This window comes from Netta rufina (assembly GCF_964035555.1).
Source record: "Netta rufina genome assembly, chromosome: 2".
Taxonomy (NCBI): domain Eukaryota; kingdom Metazoa; phylum Chordata; class Aves; order Anseriformes; family Anatidae; genus Netta; species Netta rufina.
Window position 1 is genome coordinate 113262346 of NC_140124.1, and position 26557 is coordinate 113288902.

At 43.5% G+C, this 26557-nt stretch overlaps 1 protein-coding gene across 3 annotated transcripts in view; it reads right to left on the minus strand.

The window, feature by feature from the left end:
- Positions 1–26021, minus strand: part of MAPRE2 (microtubule associated protein RP/EB family member 2) — a 57423-nt gene extending 31402 nt beyond the window's left edge. Inside the window, exons 1-2 of one of the 3 annotated variants that reach the window (XM_084282406.1) lie at positions 25814–26021; positions 7479–7606 (exon numbers count right to left, since the gene is read on the minus strand). In XM_084282406.1, coding sequence (XP_084138532.1) covers positions 7479–7606; positions 25814–25932 — 247 coding nt within the window. In that variant the 5' untranslated portion in view covers positions 25933–26021. The remainder of the gene's footprint in view (positions 1–7478; positions 7607–25813) is intronic. The other 2 variants (XM_084282407.1, XM_084282408.1) reach the window with 2 other exon arrangements.
- Between the last annotated feature and the right edge of the window lie 536 nt (positions 26022–26557).

Here is a 26557-nt window from a genome sequence, read left to right on the forward strand (position 1 = left end):
CTCCTCTCTCTCTCCCATCTTAAGGCTGAACCATCCAAAAGTGTAAACTAGTGTTTTCTTGATAATAGAGATACTTCTGCTTCTGACTACTCCAGTCACAAGGAAATTGAAGGAGACAAATGAAATCAAGAGAACACCATTCACTGCAAGCTTTTACTGCTCAGAAAACCTCCTAAACTGCAGCTGAAGAGCAAGACTAGATCCTTGCTTTTTTGAACATGTATATTTATAACGTTTATAAATTAAAATCACAGTATTTGCACACTATGAAATACTACAATATGAACACAAGCACGCCCAAGTTAATATATGCCCTCTATAGGAGTTGTCAGGTCATTCCTTCAAATCCTGTCCCTCCTCGTTCATCCCTCCAACCCTGCACCACACGGAGGCAAGACCTCAGCAAGTCACAAAAAACCACAGCAGACAACGTGGGAACACAAAGGGCCTGTGAAAAAGCAGGGCCTGTCTCAGTGTGTGGGTGCGTTAGTTTAGTCCTGAGGTCAAAACCACAGCAGAAGAAACTAAGCTCCAAACTAGAATTTTGCTGGAAACGTTTAATAGAAATTTTGCTCTAAAACCAGCACGCAATTCAAGCTTAAGCATTTTAACCGGGCCTCAGTTTGGTTGCCAGACACTTATTTTTGAAAAAAAAAAAAAAAATTTGTGAAAAAGACTGACTGCACCTTTTTTTGTAATTATATTTTTTGTTTGCTTTAAGCTTTTTTTTTTTTTTTTTTAAAAGATAACCTAAAAAAATATCCCATCCCATTAGACAGAAATTCCTTCAAATTATTCATTCACTCCAAAGTTGCAACAACCTAACCACGCATTTGGAAAATACAGCATTATTTGTACGCACATTAGTCATAACTGCCTTGGTTCACTACAGCCACGGTTGCTAACACTGATGGGAAAATGCACACACCCTGTGTTTCTGTTGCTGAGGGAACAAAAAAAAAAGGGCAGTAACTTGCAAGGAGCATGTATGACATAATATTTTTGATAAGAAATGGGGAAAAAAAGCAAAGGCCAGCAACCACTGCGTGTAGTACGGTGAAACTGTGAGCTTAGGTTTTGCTTCCAGCTTTCTAGAATCGCTTCCTTGGAAGTGACACAAGGGTAGGGACACAGCAGGTTTCTGATGTAGGTATCAGGGTATGGGCTTTTATTTAGATTTCAAATGTGTTCTTCCATTATGTCACTCTTACTGTTTTCTTAAAAAGCTGGGCATGTCTATGAGCATCATGTTGAGTTACCTACAGCCTGGGGTTTAAGCAATGCTACAGCTTGTGTAGAGCGCTCCATCAGAGGCCACTGCTTTCCCACTTGTATTTGCGCTTCTAGCAACACCTGCATGGCTGAGGACATGGGTCAACAAACTTCTGTTTCTCCAATAAACCAAAAACCACTGATTTAAGAGATTTCAGCCCATTTCCTGAATGGGCTTTTTTTTTTTTTTTTTTTTTTTTTTTGAATTTTCCGAATGCTTGAGCCCACTACAACTTACTGCCTTAATGGTAGAGAAGCCAGATGTGCATCAGTGAAGCAATGCTGGCTTGAGCTTTGCCCTTCCCACTAACAGTCTTGGGAGGGCACTTAAAAAAAAATTACATCCAGATTAGGATGCAGCCCTGCACTCCTGCAAAGAGCTGCAGAAGCAGAGCTCCTGTAAGGGCAGAGAGATTGCCTGCACGCAGTCAGGAGCTCTGCAGAGCAGCACTGCCACAGAAAAGAGCATCCAGAACTACCTGCCTCCTACAGACATTACCCACTGGGACTGAGGTGCATGAAACTGAATGATGTTTGCTTTGGAAACTCTGCTCACTGCAGGTGGGGCTGTTGCGGGAGGTAATCCAGGATATCCACTGATCATTTTAAATAACGGACAGTGGAGGGAGGTTTCCCCTGTGCTAGCTTGTATTCTCTTAAATGCCTACCTCATTAAGCTCCTCATTAAAAACTCTGCTGTGCAAGATTTATACTTAATTTTTAGTAATAATTTATTTTGGAATTCATTAATTTTGAAATGGGCAGACAAGAAAACTTTCAGAAAACACAATTCCCATTTAACTTTCCCAAGCTGTGTAACCCATCTCAACTGAAAACAAAACAAAACAAAAAACATGCACCAAGCAAAATCTAACAAGCTCTTTAAAAAGGGGGGAGATTAAGCAAGCAATGGCAAGTGACAACTTCATGAGTAATTAAACAGAAAGAGGTGAAAACCTCGTTAAATTTCTATTCCTCCCAAATTCTGAATAACATTAAATATATATATATATATATATATATGCATGTATGTATGTTGGCTGAATGTCTCAAGATACTGCTTTGCAAGCTTCCCCAGAAAGTTTTGGAAACGATCTTAAATGCGATCATCAACATCCATTATATCCCTCTAATCCTAAACATCATATGGAAGACATTAAAGAGTCATTTACACTGAGCATCCTCTGTGCTGCAGGACCCCAGAGCAACATGCCAGTTCCTTGAAACATGGCTTGGTTTCACAGTGCATCGAGCCTTGTTTTAATCACGTTTCCAAGCTGCTCTAGCGACCCAGACATTGCAAGGCTGGAAACTGGAAAAAAAAACGTTGAAAGATGCTTCAGCTCAGCCTGCACTAACACACCAGGCTGTGCAGAAACCGTGTTGGCACCGAATGCCCCAGCAGGGTGCTATAATGCAGATTTTAGTAATACATATAGGTTTATATAGACACTGGGCAAAATACACATTCTGAGGCAGGAAAAAATGAAACAAATCCTGTGCATGTAAGTCCCTCAGAAGAGGGGAGCAGCTCTCTTCACTGTGACTCACCAGCCATCGCAAGGGACAGTGGCCCATAGAGACTGTGGTGAAGCTCTCCCCAAAATCTCAAGCCCTGAAGGCAGCACAAACCCACATGCAGAACGTCTGCTGAGCCAGCACACTGCTGTCCTTGCTTCGAGACAGAGGGTGGAATACCAAAAACCACACCCATACGGCGCTCACCTATGCTCACAGAAGGTACACCAATTGAGATGTGGTACCAACTTCAATAGTAGCCACATGAAAAACACACAATTGCAAAAACCGGGTGAGCATCAGAGTCTAAAATTTCAAAATGCTGAACCATATGCTCTTTCGACGGAATGGTCATTTATTAAAAGCCAGGGAGATAATAAAACATGGTTAATCCTTGTTCCTTGCACACAAATCCTGAAAGACAGAAGGTCTGCCTGCACTGGAGAGCAAACAGTTTGCAAGCTTGTAATTCTACTGGGACTGTTCAAATGGGTAGGGGGGGAAGATTCTGCATCTCCTTCACCTCAAAGGCTTGCATGAGCAGAGCTGAGACAGAAGTTATACTTCACCTTAGGCTGCATTTTCTTTTCTATATCCATTCACCATTTCTAGTTTCCTTGCTCATAATTTATATAGCTTGTGTACTTTGTTTATAATTGTATTGTTTTGTTTATAATTGTATAATGTATTATTTTGTATTACTTTGTTTATAATTGTATATGTATTATTCCTTTATATGTGATGTGTAAGCCCTCTATAGTCTCCTGCAGCATTCCCCTGCCTGACTCTTATTTTGAATATACTCTCGTGCAGCAGCCAAACACTCCTGAAAAGCCTTGTAACAAGTTCACTCTGTATTCCCTACAGATGAAAAATGGCCTTAGTAAAGAAAATTCAGTTATAAGCTATTTAGTCAGAATTGTTTTTAAGAAGCCACTGTGCATTCATTACAAAAATAGCATGACTCCCAAGAAACAACTAGTGACATAATTCATTTGAAACTCTTATTCCCCATGCTTATGGGTGTTGCACATGGGGCCCTAATACATTAAGTCTTTTCAGTTTTTCCTCTATTATTCTTCACTCAGCAATACCAAATTAAATGCTCCCAAAGCCTACTGCCCACCTAAAGGCAATGCTTGCTATGCCTTAAATTATAAATATGGATCATATCCTTCATTTCCATGCTAACAGTCTTCCACGAAGCCAAACCTAGAGACCCAAACTGACAAAATGACACTCACCTAAAGCTTAGGGAAATGCTTTGCCAGAGGAGCTGCACACTAAATGTGGGCTCTCTGGTGCTGCATCCATCCATAACCTGGCCTTTTTGGCACATCACAACTACAGCAGACATTCAGAAAGCTTAGGGGACATTACACATTGCCCGGCCTAGTTAGCAAGGACAAACACAAGACTCATGAAGAATACAAACACTTTATGACTAATCCAGCCTCTTCCTTTGCCACCTCTCATCCTAGCTCTGCTCATGTAACTGGCAATGAGGGAACAGGCTGGTACTTCCCTGCACGTGTACTACCCAAGCTACTTCACAGAGGGGCAATGAGGAAGAAAAAGAAGGGCTGACTGTCTTTTCGTTATTACAAACTGTCAGGTTAAGCTCTAGGTATGCCTTTCAGCTCTGAATAAAGCCCTCAAAGGCAGAACATCACATTATACCTTACTGCTTAAGCTTGGATTGACCAAAATTATCACTAGGCTGGCTGCAAAATGTAGGCACATGCGAGGTCTCACAGACAGGTGCTGGAGATGGCTGTACAGCACATACAGTTGGCTCAAGCCTCCTGAAAGTAAAGCCTCTGAGCTTTACATCCAGACTTAGCACCCTCAACCACCCTGCCCCACTTTGTGGTCTTGCATTTATCTTTTTCTGGCCTTTCGATTGCTCCTTGTTAGCAAAAATGAACAAAAACTGAATAGGCATATCACAGCATGACCAATTTTAATGCTTTTTTTCTTAAAAGCTGGTTATAAAAATTCAGTTGCAGTGGCTCTGAAGTTCACCATTAATGCTGTGAAATGCTTCACAGTGTTACAGAGGTTCCCACATGCTCCTTCTCTTTGAAGTCTCTGAGAAATGCTCATGTTTTACGGAAACTAATGTTAAGCTGGATGAAGGCTGCCAACACTTTAAGGAGCATCAGCCAGAGGAATGCCAGGAAGAATGAATTAGTTCGGCTGCTCTCAGGCTCTGGTCCATGCTGCGCCTGCTGGTGCTTTGCCTGCTAGCTGGCCAGTCGCTTCTGCTACCGCTCCTCTTCCTTCCGTCTTGCAAACTGCACTAGAAGTACACTAAATAAACTATCTGTGCATGAAAAACTACTCATTGTTCATGTGCTGTACTAAATTAAGTAGAGACAGATTCCCAAATTCCACCTCTTTACTCCCTGCAAAGATGTCCTGCATCAGCACATGACAAACAAACTGCAGTCTCTGATGGAAAGGACAACCAACAGTAGGACTGCTGGAGCACTGCAGACACCAAAGCACAACAGAGTTTAGCAGAGTTCATCAGGGCAGAGATGGAAGTGCTCTGGAGCACAGAAGGGACTGCGCTAGCAGGGGAGAACACTTCTTCAGATAAGCAGACATTAAAACCCATTTGTGGACTTACCAAACATCAACCTAAAAGTAAGAATGCATGCATATCTGGACTATCAAACCAAATGGTGAAATTCAAGTTTACAGTTTTGACCCATTAGGATACAAACATCACAAAAGCATCAAGTAACAATAGGAATTAATGCAAACCAGGAAGTTCTAAAGGAAGAAAAAAAATAATTTTACGCAGGATGGAGTAAGAGCTCTTAATGTAACAACCTTTTTTCAGTCCTTCCCTTGTGGTATGCCCTAAAATCCTCACTAGAGGTCACAGAAACAGTTGTGTAAGAAGCTGTGCAATGAAATGGGACAGTGCTTTTGTGACAGTTCCCATACTTTTCTCCTGTCTGCCCAGCTGAAGTCTCTCTCAATCCGGCTCTTAAGCATCTTTAACTTGTATTCACCATAATCTGACTTTTAGATCACCTCTTCCTTTTTTTTTTTTTTTTTTTTTTTTTTTTTTTTTTAAGCCCACACACATTTAGCTTGGAGAATTCACTTCAAAAGCTTCCTTCCAACTACTTAAGAGCACATAAATAGCTATGGAGGAACAAGTCAATAACATGGCTAGTGTACTTCCTGTTTCAAACAATGGCAAATGTAGGGTATTTTAAGAAGAAAAGGGACATTTTCATCCATCTTTCCATCTCCTCATATATATATATATATATACACACATACCCCTATATAAACACACACGTGTGCACATCCCAATGCGTATATTTCCTCTGTGTGTAATTCACAGAAATAAAATAGATTGACTAACTTCCGGACCTGTAAATATAGGTCCGGAAAAAAAAAATATATAAACAACTAAGTGCAACATTTCAGTTCCAAGCTTAGTAATTGTCAGAAAGGTTATTTCCCATGTTCTGTGTCTTTAATTACTCATTTTTATCAGTTACTTGCACACACTTTACCCTGTACTTCTTCCACCTTGGTTTTATAGGCATTGTGAATTTAAATATACAAGACTGATTCTGCAGATGAGATTAAAAAATAAACAATATGCTACAAGGACGTCATCATCTAATGATTTTCTGAACCTTTCAGAGAATATCTCCGAGACTGAAATTTTACCCAGAATGGTAGGTAAATTCACATATTTGAATATAGGACCCCATTTATGCATTTCAAATGGACCACTAAATAGCTGAACTGTGGTAATGTGGTTTCAGTTCTATGTACTTAGAGCATTGTCTTCATAAGTCAGATATTCCCAGCATGTCATTTGTCTGGAAGTAGCAATCTTGCTAGATCTCCTCCAACACAAACATCTTCAAATTTAAAAATCACAGCAGGAAATCAGAAAGAATCGCTCCCTGGGGGCATCTGTACTCTCAGTAAAACATCAGCCTTTCTGTGTCATTTCTAGTCATCAGCTAGTTAGAGACCCCGTTGTTTAATATGTATCTTGTAATTTCCACTCTGATTAACCAGACTGGCCAAAGTATTCAAACCATTACTTTTTCTTAGTGTTCATTACCAAATTTATTTACAAGAATTCAGTTACATTTAAAGGGAAATGGGCAGATTTTCTTGGCAAACTTCTAAAGCACCTTACAGAAGTTAAATGTTGATTTCCTCAAACCTATATTTTTCTTCGCAGCCATACACGTGATCATCTGCAAACACCAGCAGGGTTTCAGGACCCTTACCCGGAAGAAACAGGTGCTGGAGAACTTTGCTCACTTGGGTTTTCAGTAATCTATATCACTTTTTAGCTATGTCCACTCAACATTTGAAAAGTTACCACCCTAGTAGCTTTAAAACACATGAAAAAAATCTTATCACTATTCTTTTCTTACTCAGTCAACCTTTTTATTACTTCTATGCAACTCCTGCTACATTCGTCCTGTTCACCTCTGCATTTGCTATGCTTTCTCATGGCACCTTATCTTTCCATAATTAACATGCACACAAAAACTTTTCCTTTGTACACACATTAGTCTCTTTTCACAGAGTAACTGCTTTATGTCAAAGCTAGAAGTGATCTATTTTCAACAAATCGGGCTTTTAAAGTGGTTTTTAAATAAACATTTGTAGGGCATGCAATACTTTCTTACCTGAACACAGTTGTTCGACTTTTGTGTAGTTTAAAGCTAGTATATCATTAACCCATGCAATGATGTCATGTCTGCTCATAGTCTCTTGGGTTATAGAGGTAGAGTACACGTTGACCGCCATTCCCCAGCTAAGAGAAAAAAAAGAACAGAAAAATATTTTTGACATTGTTTTCTGGTTACAGTGAATTCAGACTTGTTCAAAGAAAGAAGGATAAGTTCCATCACTGCAGAACCTTTTCTCTAAACTAAAGTTTAGTTTTGATGCCTTGACAACGTATAACCCTCTCAATGTCCTCTTGTACTCTGTGAATGCATGTCTCTTGATGTCATTGTGAACTTAAATAACCCACAAACGTACAGTATTCTCCGTAAAGCCAACAAAGGAGGAACAGAAAGAGTCAAACATAGCTTAAAGATATTAAGACAGAATCAGAAGCCTGGGATTCCTCTGTGCAGTGCTGTACAAGTACAGTGATTTGACACCTCTGCCTTAGTTTTTGCTACTGCACGGTGATCCAATTTCCCAAATCTGCATTTAATTTTCAGATAACTTATAGAAAATGTTCTACTTACTCAAATACCTATTTCTTACTGGGATAGGACCTTTTGGATAAGTAATTCAGTACCTAACAGTCACAGAGTTAACACCATAGAGCGAATCTGTTTTAAAATCTTACCAACCTTTATCCTGGAAGTAACTCAGATTCGCAACCCCAACTGTATGTTTGGAAAGCTGTTTCAGAGCCTGATTTCTCTAAATCATTTCCTGTCAGCTTAAACCCATTTGTTCTTCTGCCAGCATTATCCTCCAGCTCTAATGGCTTTTTCGTCCCCAGAGCTGATTTCATAACACGTTACAGACAGCAATCAGAGCCTGTCCTGATGCCCAGGTAGGTTAGATTAAACAAATCCATTTTTCAAGTCTCTTGCATAGTCAGATCTTCATTTGCTGGTCGTGCCAGCAGTACTTCTCCAACGCAGCCAAGCAGAATTGCACTGTATTCAAACAACATTTCAAGACCTTGGAAAAGGGCCCTTTGCTTAGTATCTGCACAGTCATGTCATTTCAAACATCTTCGTCTTAAATACACCTCTGTAGTTACTTAAGGTCCTTTTCTGCAAGTAGTTCTAATTCATTGTAGCATTTATCATCAGTCCCCAAGTGCATCTTACTGATTCTTATTTCCTATCATTCTACACTAGCCATATCTTTCCGTTGCAAAACATTGCTCAGAGAAAAGATGTGCGTATTCATGTTTATCTCACTGATACTTTCAAAGAGCTTAGCCAAGAACATTCATAAATAGAGTAAATAACATTCCCAAGACTAATCCAGGAAGTTCACTAATAACAAGCCACGTATGACATGTCTCAAAAATGATCATATAGTCAACAAACTTGCAATGTTATTCTTGAAAAGAAATGGTTTGCTGGAGACTCTACACCTTTGCCTCTAGCAACACATCCCATAGCTCACACCTGGCTGGCTCTGGTGTTAGCCGTGCCTCCCCCACTGTAGACCTCAACTTTCTTTCTCAGTGAAAGAGAGCAGGACCTCCTCTGTGGGATTGGAGGCTTGCATGGATTATTTCCACTGAGATTTTGCAAAGATAACTGCTTGAAGCTTGATAAACAATTTTGCAGACAACACCAAGACTGAAGGTTAACTCCATCTATTTTTAAGTATGCTGGAGCCACCTTAAAAAGCATACAAAAACAAAACAAAAACAAGAAAACAGCAGACTCAGTAGCATTTAAGTGTATAATTACATACAGCATTAAAGAATGAGATGATGAAATTACTAATATAGTTTAACTTTTTATGAAACAAATTTTTAGAGGCACAGAAGGTTGTTCAAATTGTTCATATCTACTGTCAAAGAGATCCAAATCCCCTATAATTTGCCTTGGCAAGGGGGTGGGGAACAGGCCAGCAAGAGACAGCAGGCTCCAAAAATTCATGCTCTGATAGTCAGGGTGTGACAGAGCCAGCAGTGCCAGGAATTCACTCAGAACCAGGCTGCCCCTCGACCCACTTCTGTTCTGAAGTATGGAAGAAACCAGACTGCCCTCAGCCTTCCTGCGGGCTCCTGGACACCACGACTGATTGTACCAGCACAGCATTGAACTCACTGTGACAGTCAGCAAAGGCTGTTTTCTTGGCACACATAAGTGCTTGGACTGAATTGAGAGCTAGGAACAAAGTTTAGAAACAGGGAGTGCCCTTTTATTCCTCAAACTACCTCATCGTGGCTCATCCTGAAAGCTTAGCTTCAACATCGGGATGGAAGAGGGACTGAACAGGCAAACAGCATCTGAAGGTTAAAACATCATCTTTAGTGTTTTTCACTTTATTATTTTCAGGCTCTTCATGTAGATAGGAAACTAACAAAGACACTGTCACTACTAAACTGACACATTAGATGTTGTTTATAAAGTCAGTTCAAGTAACAACTTAATAGTGAATTTAACATTGGCTTAAGATTCAGAATAGTGAGTTTGATATTAAACCAACAGTTTAATAGGGAACAATCCACCAACTCTAAAGAAGCCAAAGATACTTAGATGATAGCATTGAAATAATGCTGCACCGGATTTGTAGTTGTCTTTAGGTCATCCAGATTTTAATTGGCCTCTTTTGGCCAGGCAGAAGTCAGAACAAGCACGGGCTGCCGGCAGTGAAAGCACCAAGGCTATCCTGCAAAAAAGATCAAGAAATCCCCATGCAGGAAGGAAGCAGAAATTCCCTCATCGCACTCTTCCAAAAGCAACTGCGGAGAGGAATGCCTGTCTTGCTGCAAGTGACGGGAAGGCAAGCAAGCTCCCTGCCACACAGGATGGAGGGCTCCACTTCAGGAAACATGTAAATGAACAAACACGAGTTTTAAAATGTTACTCTGAAGGGTATCTGTAATATTACTTACGCTGTGCTCACAACTGAAAGGAATTATTATGATCTGTGGGTCAAGTAAAAGTTTATGCTAGTTGGTGGAGACAACAGCTTTACATCTGTATACGTAGGTATGCATGACTGACTATCAATACAATTTTAAACAAAGTTAAGCAAAGTGAACCAGAATTCGTGTTTAAGAAGTCAGTAACGTGCCATTGCTATTTATTCACATCAAACTATTAACACAGGTCTGAATGCCCCATGGCTGCATCTGCTGGATGGGGCCACCACGTCCCTGGTGATTTTGTCCCCCATCCTCCTCCAGCCACGACTTAAACCCCGCTAGGAAAGGTTTCCTTCACGGAACACACGCTCTAATTCGGTGCTCAGAGACACACACATCCTGTTTGCCACACAGACAGACCTTGGGGAAAAAAAAACACAAAAGGAAAATCCTAGGCAGAAGAGCTGCCATACACAGCGATGGGCAAAAATCCCGGTGCTTGAAATCCGCAGCTGGGGCCAGGCTTTCCTCGGTGACTCAGTGCCCGCGTGCTGAGCTATGTTGAAAACTCTGCTCGAGCCTGGAGCAGGGACAAACATCTGTAACGTGACGCACGAGGACAGCTGGGCAGGTGCAGACACAGCCCTTGCAGAGGGCCAAGTAGCGAACAAGTTGTTTGTACGTCCTAAAACGCCGCTTCTTCCGAACACAGTATTTACGTTTTCAGCTGTTAGGCTTTCCCTTGTTTAGGCTGGAGGCTCTCAAGCATAAGGCTGTGATGAGGCTTACACAAGCCTTAAAACAGCGTCCACCTCATGGAGACCTTTAAGCTTCCTTTAAGCAGATGCCTGGCAACCCTACAGTAACCAACAGAAGGCTGGGGCTAGCTCATTGCATCCCCTGCTCCACAGCACGCGGGTAGAGGTTAAAAACCTCTGTTACAGTGCTGCATAACCACAGAGGATTCTCCCTTTTTTTCCCCTTATAAGAAACTGAAATTAAAATCCACAGCAAATATGGACAAGCCATAAGAGTCTTTGCATGCTCCAGGCCATTTCAGAAAAACCCTTTTACACTTGCACGCCTGACCACCATAAACTTGAGCTCATAGGATTAGTTAGGTGCTGAAAATCGTGTATATGCTTAAGTAGATCCTGAATCAGAAGGGCACAGGCTCAGCTGGTGCAATGGTACCCATTACACCCTAAGGAGGGTTCATTTTTTAAGGCATTACGTGCAGCACACGGCGTCCAGCTACAGATAACTGCAGCTGTTACAAGGTGTTACCCAGCTGTGCTTACAGACAGCTTTGCAAAAGGCACATTTACTTGGCTTGTCAGAGGCGAGGAACTACCAGTTGTTGACAACAGGAGCTGTCTTATGCCAAACCAGTAAGAATGGCAAGACTGGAAGGACTGCAGCAGGGACCTTATCTCCAGAGTAAATATTGATCACCTCCGAGCCCACCTGGCTTTCCTGTTGTGTGTGGTTAGGCAAGGTATGATGAGAGGTTTTTGAAGACAATAGCAAACCTGTGTGACAGCTGAAAGAGGAGCCCTGTGGAAGCTGGTACCTGATAACATGGGGATGGATAGATAACTCCGAGCAGAACAAAAGCTCTCCCAACATAACCTGCTGAAGCAGAAGATACAACAGAAAGGCGAGGATGAGACAGATAATAAAAGAGACTGCCCAAGCTTCTCTAGGAAAGGTGAGATGAAAGCTTTTTGAGGTGAAAGCTGATGCAAAATGAGGATCCCTGAAGGAAGAAGCCTGTGAGCCTCAGTAGCCACATCCCTGCAGAAGGGAAACTCATCCTTTAATACAACATAATCCTGAAATGGCAGCTGATTTGCAGCTGGGCCTTGTACACACCTTTAATATTCACTGCCTACAGCCTTGGCTGTAATCATCAGCGGGCAATTATGCTCAAGGTTGTCTTTACTGTAAGGAGTCTCGAGGACAGAGAAATAACACAAAAGGCACAGTGCAATTTTACCAACACCATTTTACCAATTCTTACTCTCCCTTTTGACTTATGCTGTACTCCTGCAGCAAATTCAATGGCCATGACCGGCTCCCTCAAATCAGAGCAGTAACTGAGCTGCTGAATCAATACAAAGGCTCTGTCTAGTCGGAAACTCAAACAGTGAAAGATTAATCACAATGAAGTACTGCCACAGAAGAAGAGGAAAATAATCTTCTAGGTGCAAGATTGGGGGAAATTCACAGCCTGCAAAATACTGAACGTCAAATCCCCTGTGCTCCGTTCCCATGTTACTAGATAGACCTGACATGCTAAATGTATTTTATAATCCATGGATTTCATTCACTTCTGAATGTGATTTTAGCTTCACAACATGGATCATATTTGAAGACCTGAAATGATTTGTGACGCCTGGTACAGAGTCTAGACAAGACTGAAGCAATCCATGCACGTTTAAACTGCTTGAACCCTGCAGTATTACCATTTGACACAGTAAACAGAGCATATTTCGCATTGTTCCCATTGCAGTCCCCTGTTTTAAGTGCAAGTGAGGTTAGAGTACAAAGAGATTTACTCTGACTGCATTAGTGCACCATTAGTAATATTATTTTTAAAGTTTTGTTCTTTTAAGTTAGAGGCTGTCCGCAAATGCTGGGATCTTCTGACCTACACAAATGTTATGATGGGTCTCAAGAACTGGTTTAGACCCAAATCTGAAAAACTTTTAAGACCAATGGTAGTTGTGTTTTGTGGTACATATGGCCTTAGAAAATGTAAAAAGAAAACCCAAACCCGTATTATCTGGGAGGCAGAAAAACATTGGTTCTTTTCCAGACATTCAGTTGCCCCAAATCTGAAAAACACAATCAAAACTATTCAAACAATATACATGGCTTGAGCCAAAACCTCCGAGATGGCCCAATAACTGGCAATGCAGTACACTGCCTACTGCTTACTTTTTGCACAATAGCTTTAAGTTTATTCACTAAACAGTTAGGAAATTAGGATAGTCAAAAAAAAAAAGCAGTTATGACTTTCAAGAAAACAACTTCAGTGCTTGGAATATTTCAGGGCACCTGAGGAAGACAAGCAACATTCACAGACCCACTTGAAATATTTTTATTATTGTTTTTGATCTGCAAGTCATATTTTCATAGCATAAACAATGTTTTTTCCCCCCCCTTCCCTCAGACTACCTTCATTCCCTCACTCCTCCTGCTGCCACTGGAGCTGTATGGCAGTGCAATGCATAATGTTGTATCTCTAAATACTAAAGCTTTTTCCTCACCCCCCTCAGGATTTGCCTTTGCATCCAGAAGTACAGTGCAATATTAACAATTAATTACAAGATCTCTCAACTTTGGCTGGAACTATTTGCACATCCTGGTAGGCTCCCTATCAATTTCGATGTGTAAATGAACCCTAACCAAAATAAACATTGTCTTGCCAAAGGAAAGGCAGAGAGCAGCAGCTCACACTGCATAGAAGTGACTCGCCCTCCCGTAAAGGTGGCTCCCCCTGGTTATGAGCAAAGCTCAGCGCTGCACCTGAGCAGACACTAGTTATCATGGGGACAAGAGGATGCACGAATTCCAGTATGAAATCACGCTACTGCAAATTAAGAAGACATCTTATTAATGACGAACCACGAAAACCTTTGAAGTGGGCTGAATGGGAGGAACATAAGCGTGGCAAGGCGGTGATGTTAAAAAAAAAAAAAAACAAAAAAAAAAAACACGACTGCTTTTTCTTACAGTTATTACCCTCCCCCGCAAGGCTTTCAACTCAGAGATCTTAAGCTTGAATTGCTCCTCTGCTGCCCCGAAGGCAGACATTCAACCTGTACAATTTTCACAATAGGCACTGGTAGGCTAGTCTGCCTTTCACAATAGGCGTTGGGATTGTGGGGAAGGAAAATTGATTCAGAGAAGAATTATTCTCAGACTTGTGTTCTATAATAAACCCAAGCCAATTAGAAACACCTACATTATAGTATAGAGAAGCAGATATATGATAATTTTGTTACTAGAAAACCTTGGAAAAGCTGATGAAGAAACAAACATTTAATCTTCTCTGAAACAAAGTCTCAATTCACCAAGACAAATGTGGGAGTTTTAATTCTCCTTGTATTTTTATCTCCTACTGAAATTAACAGATTACTAAGCATACACTGCCGATCACAATATAGCTAAAGGATTTCTAAGAGGTTGCACATGGCATAAAGGTAGCAGCAGCACTCACTACGGAGGAGAAAGAGTTTGCAGATGCCTCTGAAGGCTTAACAGATGAACCTTCCACCTTTCTGTTCCCACTGGATGGTGGGTGGGTAGTTATAGTTTCAGATGGTAGACCCCAATGCTTGAGCAAATGCAGATTTACTGGAAAACAGAGACAGCAGCTGAGGAGAGCTTGTCCTTAAACCCACTGCCCACCTGCACACAGCGCCTGACCTGTGGGGCACAATGGGGACAGCCCGAGCAGTCACACCAGTGAAACACATGCCCCTGACAAGGAAGGGACAGGAATCATCACAAACCCCGATTAAGGAAAAACAATACTCCTGGAAACATCTCACAGGCACCCAGCTTGCCAGGCACCTGAGGCATGATTTTGGAGAAGCCCGGTAGCAGCAGCCCCGCTGCAGCACCCGCTGCTGCCTCGTGACGTTTCCGCCTTGCAAGTCCCGAAAACAGCGTGGGCAGGCCTGGGAGCTTCAGCAGGGACGGGATCCAGCTAGCTAGTGAGATGAAGTCACCAAATTAATTTAGCTTTGACCTATCCGGAGCTTTGCTGCCCCCCCGACGCGGATACATTGGGAGGCGAAGGGCTGGAGCAACACGCCGATGTGCTGCAGGGTTTTGTAACACCCCACAGCCCTCCTCGCGGGGGGACAGCAGCCCCCAGGGCCCCGTGCATGGCTGTGATGCAGCAGCACGGGGCTGGGAAGAAGGGAGATGGGATTAAATAGGGGGAATGCAGTGGCTCGATGCTAGCAGGCTGCTGCAGCTTGCTAGGAGGCTTAACACAGCTTGCTTGCAAGGCGCGGGGAAGATTGGGTGATGTCTCATGGGATGGGTGCTGTGGTGGCTCAGGAGATGGACTACGATGTGCCTTCTCTGCTCCCCCCCCTCTGCAACACCGTGCAGAGGATGAGGACCTTGCCACGCATCAACTTGTCTCTCCTGCACGAAGACAAAATGCAGATGCACACTGTTTTTACGCCCCATTTCTTCTAACCCCGACACACACACATTACACACAGGAACAGTGCCCTTTGCACAGAGCCTCCCGAGCAGGCACCCTGAAGGTGCACAGCACTGCACCTGGGGAAGGAGCAGTGCCACAGCTGCTGCCCGTGCAAGCATCCCAGGGCACATGGGGAGCGGTGCCAGGGCAGAGCCCACGGGACAGAGCCAGGCAGGCGGCCAGCTCCAGCCGGAGGGACTGTGGCAGAAAGGTGACGACACCGAGCTGGGCTACGGGACAACGTTATTTTAAGCTACCTTCACCCCACGGTTGTAAACAAGCATGTGACAACAGATGAAGCAACACGCAGCCATGCTGGCTGCTTTCGCCCATGCATCACTCTCTAAAACACGGCTCTGTATTTTTGTAACATAAAACATGAAGCTCTGGCATGGTCGCCCAGGGTGGCCACTGCCATTTGGGGCTCAGGGGACAAGCAGCAGGATTTCTGCTGCCTGTGCAGGGCACCCCACAGGCAGGCTTCTGGGACCAAGCTCTGCAGCATACAGCCACAACCTAACCCTTGCCAGCACCATGCTGCAGACCACTGAGCACTGCTTTTTACTGAGTCACGTCCAGAAATCAAGAAGAAAAACAACAAAAAAAATCTGAGTTCTGACATCTGAGTCTGTTGAATTAGGCCCAAATAAAGACCCCCATCTTTGTCTCACACAAACTCCCCACAGAGCATTATTAATATTAGAGAGATTTCCAGTGTTAGCATTTCAGCCACAGAACTTAATTTTTGTTTTGGACACCAACTTAACTTGACCTCTTCCCTTGTTTTCATGACTTCATACTATAGCAGCCAAGGAGATGCTCTGAAATTACTCTGGTACTAGAAATATTACTAGCAAATGACTTGTACTTAAGAATTAATCCTACTAAGGACTACCTAAGATAGGACTGAACTGCTAGCTGCAATTGCTTCACTGCTAAATTAATTTTAGAGCAACTGGAACTAGAATTCGCTAATCCCTCGTGGAGTAAATTGCCCTTTATGAACACGTTAGCTCAACCATCTGTGATTTATGTAATTTTAATGTATTATTCTTGCTGTGTGCCAGTAACCACAAACTTATTTTACCTTTGTTGCACTACCCATGCAAGTGCTGAAATTTCGAGTACAAAGTAAAGCTACCCCCAAACACATTTTTTCAGCCATGCTGTTCTTTGAAGGTCTGTAAAGACAGTGTTTTCTTCTGGTTTTCAATCTTAAAAATCTCCTGCTGATCTGAAGTGGGAAATACCCAAAGTTTTGTTTTCCCCAGTCTTCTTTAGATGGTGCTTGCTGCTTTGGTGCAGCTGGAATGGTAAGACCAGAATTACTGGCAGTTACAGCAGTCTTTATCTGCGAGCCCCAGCAAAGCCTTGTACCTTAAGCTAAGAGAAGCATAGATGTCCTGTTTAATAGGATTTGGCCTCCGTTCATGGAATATCTTGAGGTCAACTCCTAAAGTATATTGCTTCCAGCTGGCAAACGGTGACATTAGCAAGTTCAACTCCCACAGTAAACAAGACAAAAAGCATTTATTGCTTGAATTACCTTCAACTACACGTAACTGCAGTTAAGTTAATAACCTGTGCTGCAATGTGAATCTTTAGATTCTTCAGCCCTCTCAGTGTTGGCGTAGGTCACAGGACAGGACGGGTCTGCACCCCTCCCTGTAAACCTAAGTCAAACTTGGCACACATCTGACATAGCTCGGGAGCTGTGCCTACAGCCAAACATTCCCCACAGATTGAACTTATCAATAATGTTAGCATTTTCTGCATGAAAAAATATACAAGTCATTAAAAACAGAAGGAGCAATTTATCAGCTTTTAACTTCAAAACATAATCCTTAATTGCAATGTGCATAATTAGTTTTATGACACAGCAGAACTACCCTTCTGCTCCACTGTGTGTCAATGAACTTGTGGTCATCCCCGGGTACTAAATTGCAGAAGTAGCTCCCAGTGACTTACAGAAGGCAGCATAAAATAATTAATGTACTGCAGCAGCAGCAGAAATACAGCTTTGGCAAGAATTAAGCTAAAAAGCAGTTGAACTGAGACTGCATGCATACATTTTTCTTTCCCATTTAAAACGTTTGGTCATAGGATGGTTTCACCTTGGTGGCAGCACTAAATTTGTTGCCATATGATTTTTTTCCACTGTCAGAGCCCCTGATTTCATCACTTCCTTTTGTGTGCTGCATTTTGAACTCAAGGGCTGTTTATGCCTTTGAGAATTACAGAATAGGATCATGAAGTGATTTAGGCAGGCAGGGAGCGACGGAGATCATCCACTCCAGCCTCCTGGTCGCAGCAGAGCCAACGAGAGAAGGTTGACAATGGCTCAATTTAGCCAAGTGCTGAGCCTCTCCAAGGACAGGCACCCCACAGCCTCTCTGGGCACCCTCTTCCAGTGCTAGACTATCCACACTATGAAAACTCCTCTCCTGCTATCTTAAATCTACTGTTGCAGCTGCTGACTGTCCATGCCTTCCATCCTCTTCCTGTGCACCTCAGGATCTGTATCTTGTATAGCTTTGAAATATTAATGCAGGCAAGGAGTGATAAAGACCCCAAACAGTCATTCAGCAATATATAATTAACCCCATTCTGCATAAACAGGTTTTCAACAGGGCAGCTATTTACATGTGAATGCTGTCCTTTTAGGAAAATTTATCTCCTTTATTCAACCAATTACCATTTCAGTGCCTCCATGTTCTCAGCACTCTCGCACGCGACAGTCTTTCTGTGTATGTAAGCTCCCAAGGGACTTTCATATCACTGCGTTATGTACCCCACTTCCATACAATTACTCCCAGATTCTCTAGTTATTTCCATAAGCTATGATTTGCAAAACACTGAATCCATAAGTAAAGCAAACGCATATTCTACTTCAAGTATTTCAGTGCTTCCTGTTCATGCTATTACTGGACCAGCTCTACAGAGATTAACCTTAAGAAGTGAAGCACAACAACCATGTAAAATTTGCCTAAAATGAATTTTCACCCCCCCCCCAAATTGTTTAACACATATTGCCAGAGAGCCCTTCCGAGAATCAACACCGCATTCCAGAGTGACAAGCAAGAATTTGCATTCAAGTGCATCTCTGAATAATTGCAGCTGTTTGGGTAGAAAATTTGTGCGGTACCACGGAACCCTGTTGTAGAGAAAATATTCACCTAAGTTATCCCTAAAAGATAAAACTGAAGTCTCCAGATCTCTCTGGCTACCTCATGGTAGCAAGAAACATATTGGAAACTAAACCTCTGAAACAATACACACAACCACGTGGAAAACCAGGAACACACACCATCAACTTCACATATGACTACAGCAAAATAAGCCATTCCTTTGTCATCTGCCATGCTGGAGGATAAGGGTCCATTTCACACACAAGAAATCCCAAACAAATCCCACACTGAGCATTCCTCGGTTTGCGTAGTTTGTTTAAATATTGCTTCAGACCACTCTTAGGTTTCGGTTTCGATTCACAGGAGCTCACTCCAGTGTTGCTGGCCATGCCCCTCCACCCATACGCTTCATCTTCCATCACCTCACCCAAATTTCAGTCCCCTCCATCCCTTGGTCAACACAAATACCTCACCCAAATTTCAGTCCCCTCCATCCCTCAGTCAACACAAATGACACAAGACAGCCATACACAAGGCCAGAACATCAAGACCAAGATCTGCATGGCATATTCCTCTCCAAGCAGAGCTATTGGCACAGTGGTAGGATTTCCTACGGAAGCTACATCCTTAAGTCTCTACTTACTGTTTAATGTTTACATTTCCTGTTTGGATAGCACAGAAAACACACTGGATTTAATACAAAAGCATATTCAATAAGCATAGAGCTCTATGCAAAACAAGAAATCATTTCAACGCAGATAAGCCAAGCCATTTAACGGGAGTGCTTTCAGTGCAGAGCATTCTCTATCAAATATTTAATAACTCAGTGTACCATCAGAAATTTAGAGAAATTTTTGTCCAAAAAAAAAAAAAAAAGACAGGTAGATTTTCATTTTGTCTTCATGCCTAATGCATGTAAATCAACAGAATTGTGATAAAAATAAGAACATCATTGCTTTAAAAAACCTGAAGAGTTAAAAGCACTTCCAGTAAACTTTTATAGCTGATATTCCCCTTCCCCTCCCACCTAATTATAATGAAACAATATGATGGAGATGCTTTATTGGTGAGTCAGGCAGTGAGGATGCGAGCATGGCAAGACTCGAGCAGCTATTCAGCGTGACATGAACACCACCCCTGGAAGAAACACACGGATGTTTTCCATTTACTTTCCGTGGTACCGATACTAGAAGCAAGCGAGCAGCACCGCTAACCAGAAGCTGGGAATCAGCGAAGGGACAGGACCCAAAAGCTCTCACACGCTGTCCCAGCACGGCGTGACTGACTGCTGTCACCGCCGCTACTCCAAGCCTTCGTGCCATCCCGTGCAGTGGTTTGCGTGATTGAGAGCAGATGTGGTGAGGCCACTCGTTTTCAATTATCAAACAAAGGCTGAAAGTTGCATCTCCAAATGAAAAGCTGGCACTTGGCTTGATCTTCTTCCTTACCCAGCCTTTGCTATAATTATCTTGGGAACGAGGAAGAAGAAAATTCTGCCAAACTGACTGACCTTCCCCCACCCCAAGCCCCAGAACTGAAACCTCTGAAGATATTTTTAAAAAGTCACTCATTCAAGTGCCAGGGCTTGAAATGTAGGCCTACTGCACTTGCTTTTTTTCTTCTCACTGTCTCCCAAAATGAGTCCTTCTATCTCAGGTGGTTACTCCAGGTATCCCACACAGGAGACTATTCCTGTAGCCCAGCCTGCAGTGGGGTGGTTGCATCTCCCTTGCAGGATTCATTCACATAGCAAAAGAGAAACTCAAATAAATAGGTTTAATCAGGTTCTCCTGTTCCATAGCCCTGCTTCCAAATCACCTTTCCTTCACAAGGCAGCATTTTTAGTGCCTGTTTCCCCACGAGGCTCGACTGAGGCAACCAAGCAGAAGCCAAAATGTCTGCTTCCGAAAATGACAGCATCAAGCTCGGTTCTCTCCTATCTTAAATTCGCTCCTGTTTTCGTTAGCATGCTAGAAGCACATTGCTGTTGCTATGCAACTCAAAAAGGTAGTTTCAAAAAAAAAAAAAAAACCCCAAGCACACAAACAACATCCCCCACATGCAACAAAACCAGAGGCCAGCCTCCCACCTCCAGGATGTCTCAAACCCGCAGCGCCTGGGTGCAGCTCAGCTGCTCTCAGACCTCCTTTGGTGAGAGGGCCTGGGCACAAGCCGAGAAGATGGCACTGCCTGAAAGCTAGTCTCATTTCCTGCCACAGACCGGGCTGTCTGTGAAGTGCTGGCTGGTTGCTTTCCTTCCCCACCCCCTCCATAAAGCTGCCTCTCAGCCCCAATTTTAACAGACAATAACCTCATCCACCAGATACCGTGAAAATATTCCCTTTAAGGAAAGCCTAAATCCAGGTCAAAAGAGGTAGCCCAATAATGCAGGCACAAAACATCTAGGCTTCAAACCACTGATGGATGCAGTACTGAGCAGAGCCATCCTCGTAGCCTCTCCTACATCTCCATGCACTCACAGGTGAACCCCAGCTACCCTGAAGCAGTTTCACCCTGTGCTTTCTGAGGGCTGGACCTGTCCAGCTGCAGGCACTCACCAAAACCGTTCTGCCTGGACAGAGCCCTCCCTAATCACAAAACAAGATTAAAGAAGAGCAGCTGCAGCAGGGACAGGAAGCCAGCTTTATGAAAGTGAAAGAAGAGAAACCAGGAGGTACCTCAGCTGGCAAGTAACCAGAGCGCTTTCTGCATGGTCCCTCTTACCCTGGCTGCTCATCACCAGGGTGGTCTTCTCCCAGGCAGCTAGCAACCATCCTGCTGCTTTCCAGGTGCTCCAAGGACAAGGGGTTATCACAAACACCACTTTTAGAAAAGCTCAGGCCAAATTCACAGGGTGTGACTTCTTACAGGCATTTACGATTGCTTTTCTCCTGCTTCCACTGCAATTTAAGAATCATGCTCTCATAACCTGCAATAGCAGCAGTTAGTCCAAGAGCAAACACCTCTAACGGTAACGTGTGAAGTTATTAATGTATTTACTAGCATTTGCTTTAGTAGCATTTACTTTTGCAGAGGATGAAAACAGTCCTGCTCATTGGTAGGACAAACAAGAAGACAACATGCTGCATTTACTCAGTACTTTTTTCACCATTGCCAGCAAGAAAATTTGGGGCCTTAAGCTACTGATGTTATCAACACAAACTGTCAGTTTTAAATTCAGAGGAATCATCTGCTTACTGTATGCATGAGGACCTAGCTTTGGGGGCAGCCCCATGGGCAGAACAGGCTCAGTAAGGTGGCACAGGAGCATGGACCAGTCCCACAACCACCTGCCTCCCGATATCCACCAGCAGCTGGGAAGGCGGAGACCAGACCAGATTTTGATGTGACACAAATCTTGACTTGCAGCAGGAGTTAGCGGCTCGTCCTGCACCGAAGGACAGCCAGACACACGCTGCAGCACGCCACGGCTTAGTTCAGTGCTGGGTGAGGAAATCACCGCTTCCGCCCAACTTTCATTATCGTGCACGGCATGGTCACATGTCAGCCGCTAAAGAAACCGTTTCCAAGAAGACACGACACTCAGGAAAGCCAAACATTTAAGGGATACCATCAGAAACATACATAGTGACAGATAGAAACTTTTTTTTTTTCTGTTTTAGTTTCTTTTAGCTTAGCAATTTAAGCAAAAATAACCAGTAAACTAGCCTCCTCCCTGCCTTTCTTGAAAGCTCTGGGTACAAAACTAAATATAGCTGGTGTATGAAGGACCAGATCAAACCAATTTTCTAGCAGCACGCAGATAAAACAGCAGTTAGAGGGCACAACAGGTTGACCCTTTTTAAAGGGAGTGTTTTAGGCTAGGCATGCCCTTAAAAACCTGATATATTCCAAGTCTGTACAGCTAGCTTTGAAAACTATGGTGAGCTGATCAACCATACAAAACGCCTTGTCCCTGGCAAAAAAAAAAACACAAAAAAAAACACAATTCAAAACAAATTCTCCACCCAGATGTTGATTTGGTTTCTCGTTGAAACGTTTCAGTCTCCTTTGAGCATACAAGTAAAACTATAATTAAATGCAATGCTGTTCTCAGAAATGAGCCCAAATCTATTTTGGCCAACAAAATGACACCTCGGTTCCAACCAAGTTGTAAAGTCAGTCTCCTGATCTGGAACACACACAACTGACACATGCAAATCCTTCCTCTGGAATAGAAACAGAGTTTTACTGGAGAAGTGCTGATTTGGTCCAGTTATTTACTGCAGAAGGTAACATCTCCCTGTGACTCAATTTTATGCCGAAGTGCCTGGTTTCCATTTACCAGCTCAGTGAGGCTGCAGGAGAAACTTAACACCTTGGGCCTGTATGTCCCAGTCTGCAAGATATAATATGTCCTTTGGAAGACTTGTGAAAACTATTTGTGGCTGTGCATACAGAGCACATGGCTGGAGCTCATGTGGTACAGGTTCAATTCCCCACTGCGTCCTCAACGTGGTGGATAACGGAGCAACTCCTTTCATGTCAGCCTCCTATGTTGTAAAATGGTATAAAATTTACCTTCTTTTAAAGTCTGCTTCAGGAGTGACATAGTGAGGCTCTGGTGGTAGCCTGCTAGGTGTTTGAAAACAATAAAGCTTCCCTTTTTGGTTTACCAGTTTAGATGTCCTCAGACCTATCTATTATGATCAAAAAACACTGAAGTTGTTTTAAAATACTTATGGACTAGAGTAGGTCAGAAGCAGTAAAAATGAGGATGCATTTTTGATATTACAGGAGAGAGGAGCAAATGCTCTCTGGTAACCCCTGAACCCCTACACAGGGGGTAGGCGCAGCTCAGCTGAAGAGCAAAGCTGCAGTACGCTAGGGCCCATTACAAGCAAAGTACTCATGGATCCGTGCAACTGCTGACCTGATGTCATGCTCCAGGCTGTGCTTAATGACATATTTATTCCATATTTCTAGATACAGATGGAACAAACCAGCCTGACAATCAGAGGCATAGCAACTTGATGTGTCATGGGGTGAAGTTGTACGGGCTGCTCCCCGTGCCTGCTCCCAAGCCAGCATGGCACCCAGCACAACAGTGGCCAAGTAACATGGGTAGGAACCTACTGATCTTAAATATAAGATATTTAAGATATTTAGTGATCCACTGCTCCACCTTGAACTTAGCAAGGCCCAAACTAGCCTAGCTGTTAAGAGATTTTTATGGAAGTTAACAGTATTATTTTCCAGTTTCAAGGAGAGGTTTCACTGCAGTTTTCACATATTTTCTTGAAGGCTTCCTTTGTGTTATGATTAACACTTCACTTTTCACCTGTAGCCCTAAGTACCACATTAAGTAAACATTCTCACTGCAGGAAGGGGGGATGGACAGATTTGGGTGCCACAAGTCTGTAGGTAAGGGTAGGATTCCACAAGGAAATGAGAACCTAAACAGGAATCCCCTGTGGAGTTTTTTGTTGTTGTTGCTGTTTTTTTTTTTTTTTTAAACTTTGTGCATTAAAAGGTTTACTTCCTTAATGCTTTTAATTAAATTATTTACTTCCCCAAAATAGCACGCAACATCAGCATTAGCGGCTCTGCATTCCTTTATATTCCTGCAGATGGACAAAAGGATGCAAAGCCCTACAAGTCTCAAAGAACAGCCTTTCCCTTAGAAGAACCAGCCTTTCATTCAGATGCAGAGCAATTCCACGGTTTCTAGAAAATTGGGCAATTGATATAATTATTCCTGTCATCATGTGCTTAACACAGCAGCCTCACAAAATGCCTTTTCTAGACATGGCTCAGCATATAAGACAGACAGAAGGACAAGAAACCTGACCCGTTGATGGCTGCAGAAAACTACATGTTGCAAAAGGATAATGGAGAAACCTATTCAGAGGTTTTCCAGGGAACCCTTCTGAAAGAAAGCAGCAAAGATAGCAATCGGTAGCACCTATGATTCATGCATTCATCTTTAGTGGCCGTAGCGTGTTAATTCATCTCAAATCAATTGCATATTTCTGCTTAGCTACATGGTGGAAATGCAGCTTCCCACCAAACCGGAGCCTTTCAGCGCTCAGCAGCGATTCAGATCGGGGAAGCGAGGGCTCCATTTTTCCTGCAAGGAGACGCAGGTCCTTACAAAAGGAAAAAAAAAAAAAAAGCCACGACAGTAACGTGCCATCGCTCCTTTGTGCTGAACGCGTGCGCCGGGGCTTTGCCGACAGAGGTAGGAGCAGCTCTGAGGAGAGGGATGGATGGATGGATAGATGGATGGATGGATAGATGGGATCCTGCGGCAGCGCCCGACACACGCCCGCTGTGCTTTTGGGCACGCTGCACGACCCCACCTGGGTGCACGACCCACGGCACCGCTCGGTGCCGGGGATTTTCTCCGGGGCTGAGCCACCCGCTCTTGTTTTGATCCAGCGGCCGGCCAGATATGTGGAAGCAGCATCACTTCCATTTCCTGCTGCTCCCAGGCCAGGCTCCCAGGGGCGTGCAGCGCTGCGCTGCTCCGCGGGGGCACCGCTCGCTGTCAGCCGGGCGGCATTTAAACAGCCGGGCACGGCGAGATGAGACGGGGCTGCCGCTTTTTTCCTGCCTTTTGCTTTTTTTCCCCCCTTTATTTTTCATTTTTTCTTTTTTTCCCATTTTATTTTTCCGTTTTTACTTTTTTCCTTTTTCTTTTTTCATTTTTCCTTTTTTCTTTTTGATTTATATTTTTTCATTTTTATTTTTTTCATTTTCTTCATTTTTCTTTTTTCCACTTTAATTTTTTTCCCCTTTTCCCCTTTCCCTTTTCATTTCCCCCTTCCTCCCTTTTCCCATTTCCGTTTTTCCTTTTCCATCTTTTCCCTCCATCCTTTTATTTTTCCCTTTTTTCGATTTTTTTCAATTTTTTTTTTTTTTTTTTTTTTCATTTTCTCCCAATTTTTCCCCCCTCTCCCCTGCACAAGGCCATCCATCCCCCGTCCCCCACCACCGTGGGGAAGGAGGGGGATGCCCGCAGCCCGGCCCCATTCCGCAACGCCCCCTCCCTTTCTCCTTCCTCCTCCTCCTCCTCCTCCTGCCGCAGCCGCCGCCCGTCCTCTCCCCCCCCCCCGCTTTCCCCACATCCCCTACCTGTAGGAGCGCTCCCCCCGCACCGTGTGCTTCCTGAAGGGGATGATGGTGCCGTTGTCCTGGATGATGTCGTTGTTGTTCTCGCCATTTGGGGACAGGGCTTGGGTCGGTCCGGGCATTGGCGCTCGCTCCCCCGCGGCTCCGCGCCTCCTCCCCGCCCCAGCGCTGCGGCTCTGCCTGCGGAAGGTGCTGGCGGCCCCCGCCTGCCGCCCGCCCGCCCGCCCGGACCCCGCCCCGCCGCCCCGCGTCACCGCCACACGTGACCGCCCGCCGCCATGGCAACCGCCCGACTCCGCGCCCCCCCCTTCCCCTTGTGTGTGTGTGTGTGTGTATGGGGGGGGCGCCGAGCAAGCTGCTCACGAACTGGTGTCCCTCAACACCCAAAAAACCACACAACCCAGAGCAACTACTCCATAAGCAGTCCTCTGTGACCTCCAGGCTGTTACATGTAAAAAGACCAACAAATACTTGAGCACATATCACATCCCCCCCCCACCTTCAAAAGAGCCCCCAAACCCAACCCGCTTCAAAATAAATATCTCTAAAGCTGCAGATCAAATGAAAGCAACACGATTTCTAGCATGTTCCCAGAAGCACACGCTGATGTTCCATCAAAGCTCAAAAATTTTCTCAAATGAGTTTGATCAGATACACACCAGATTATTTTTTTTCTGCATGCAAAAGGTGATTCTACAAGATTACTTAATCTTTATCTAGCTTTTCAGACTAAATAACACTGCTGAA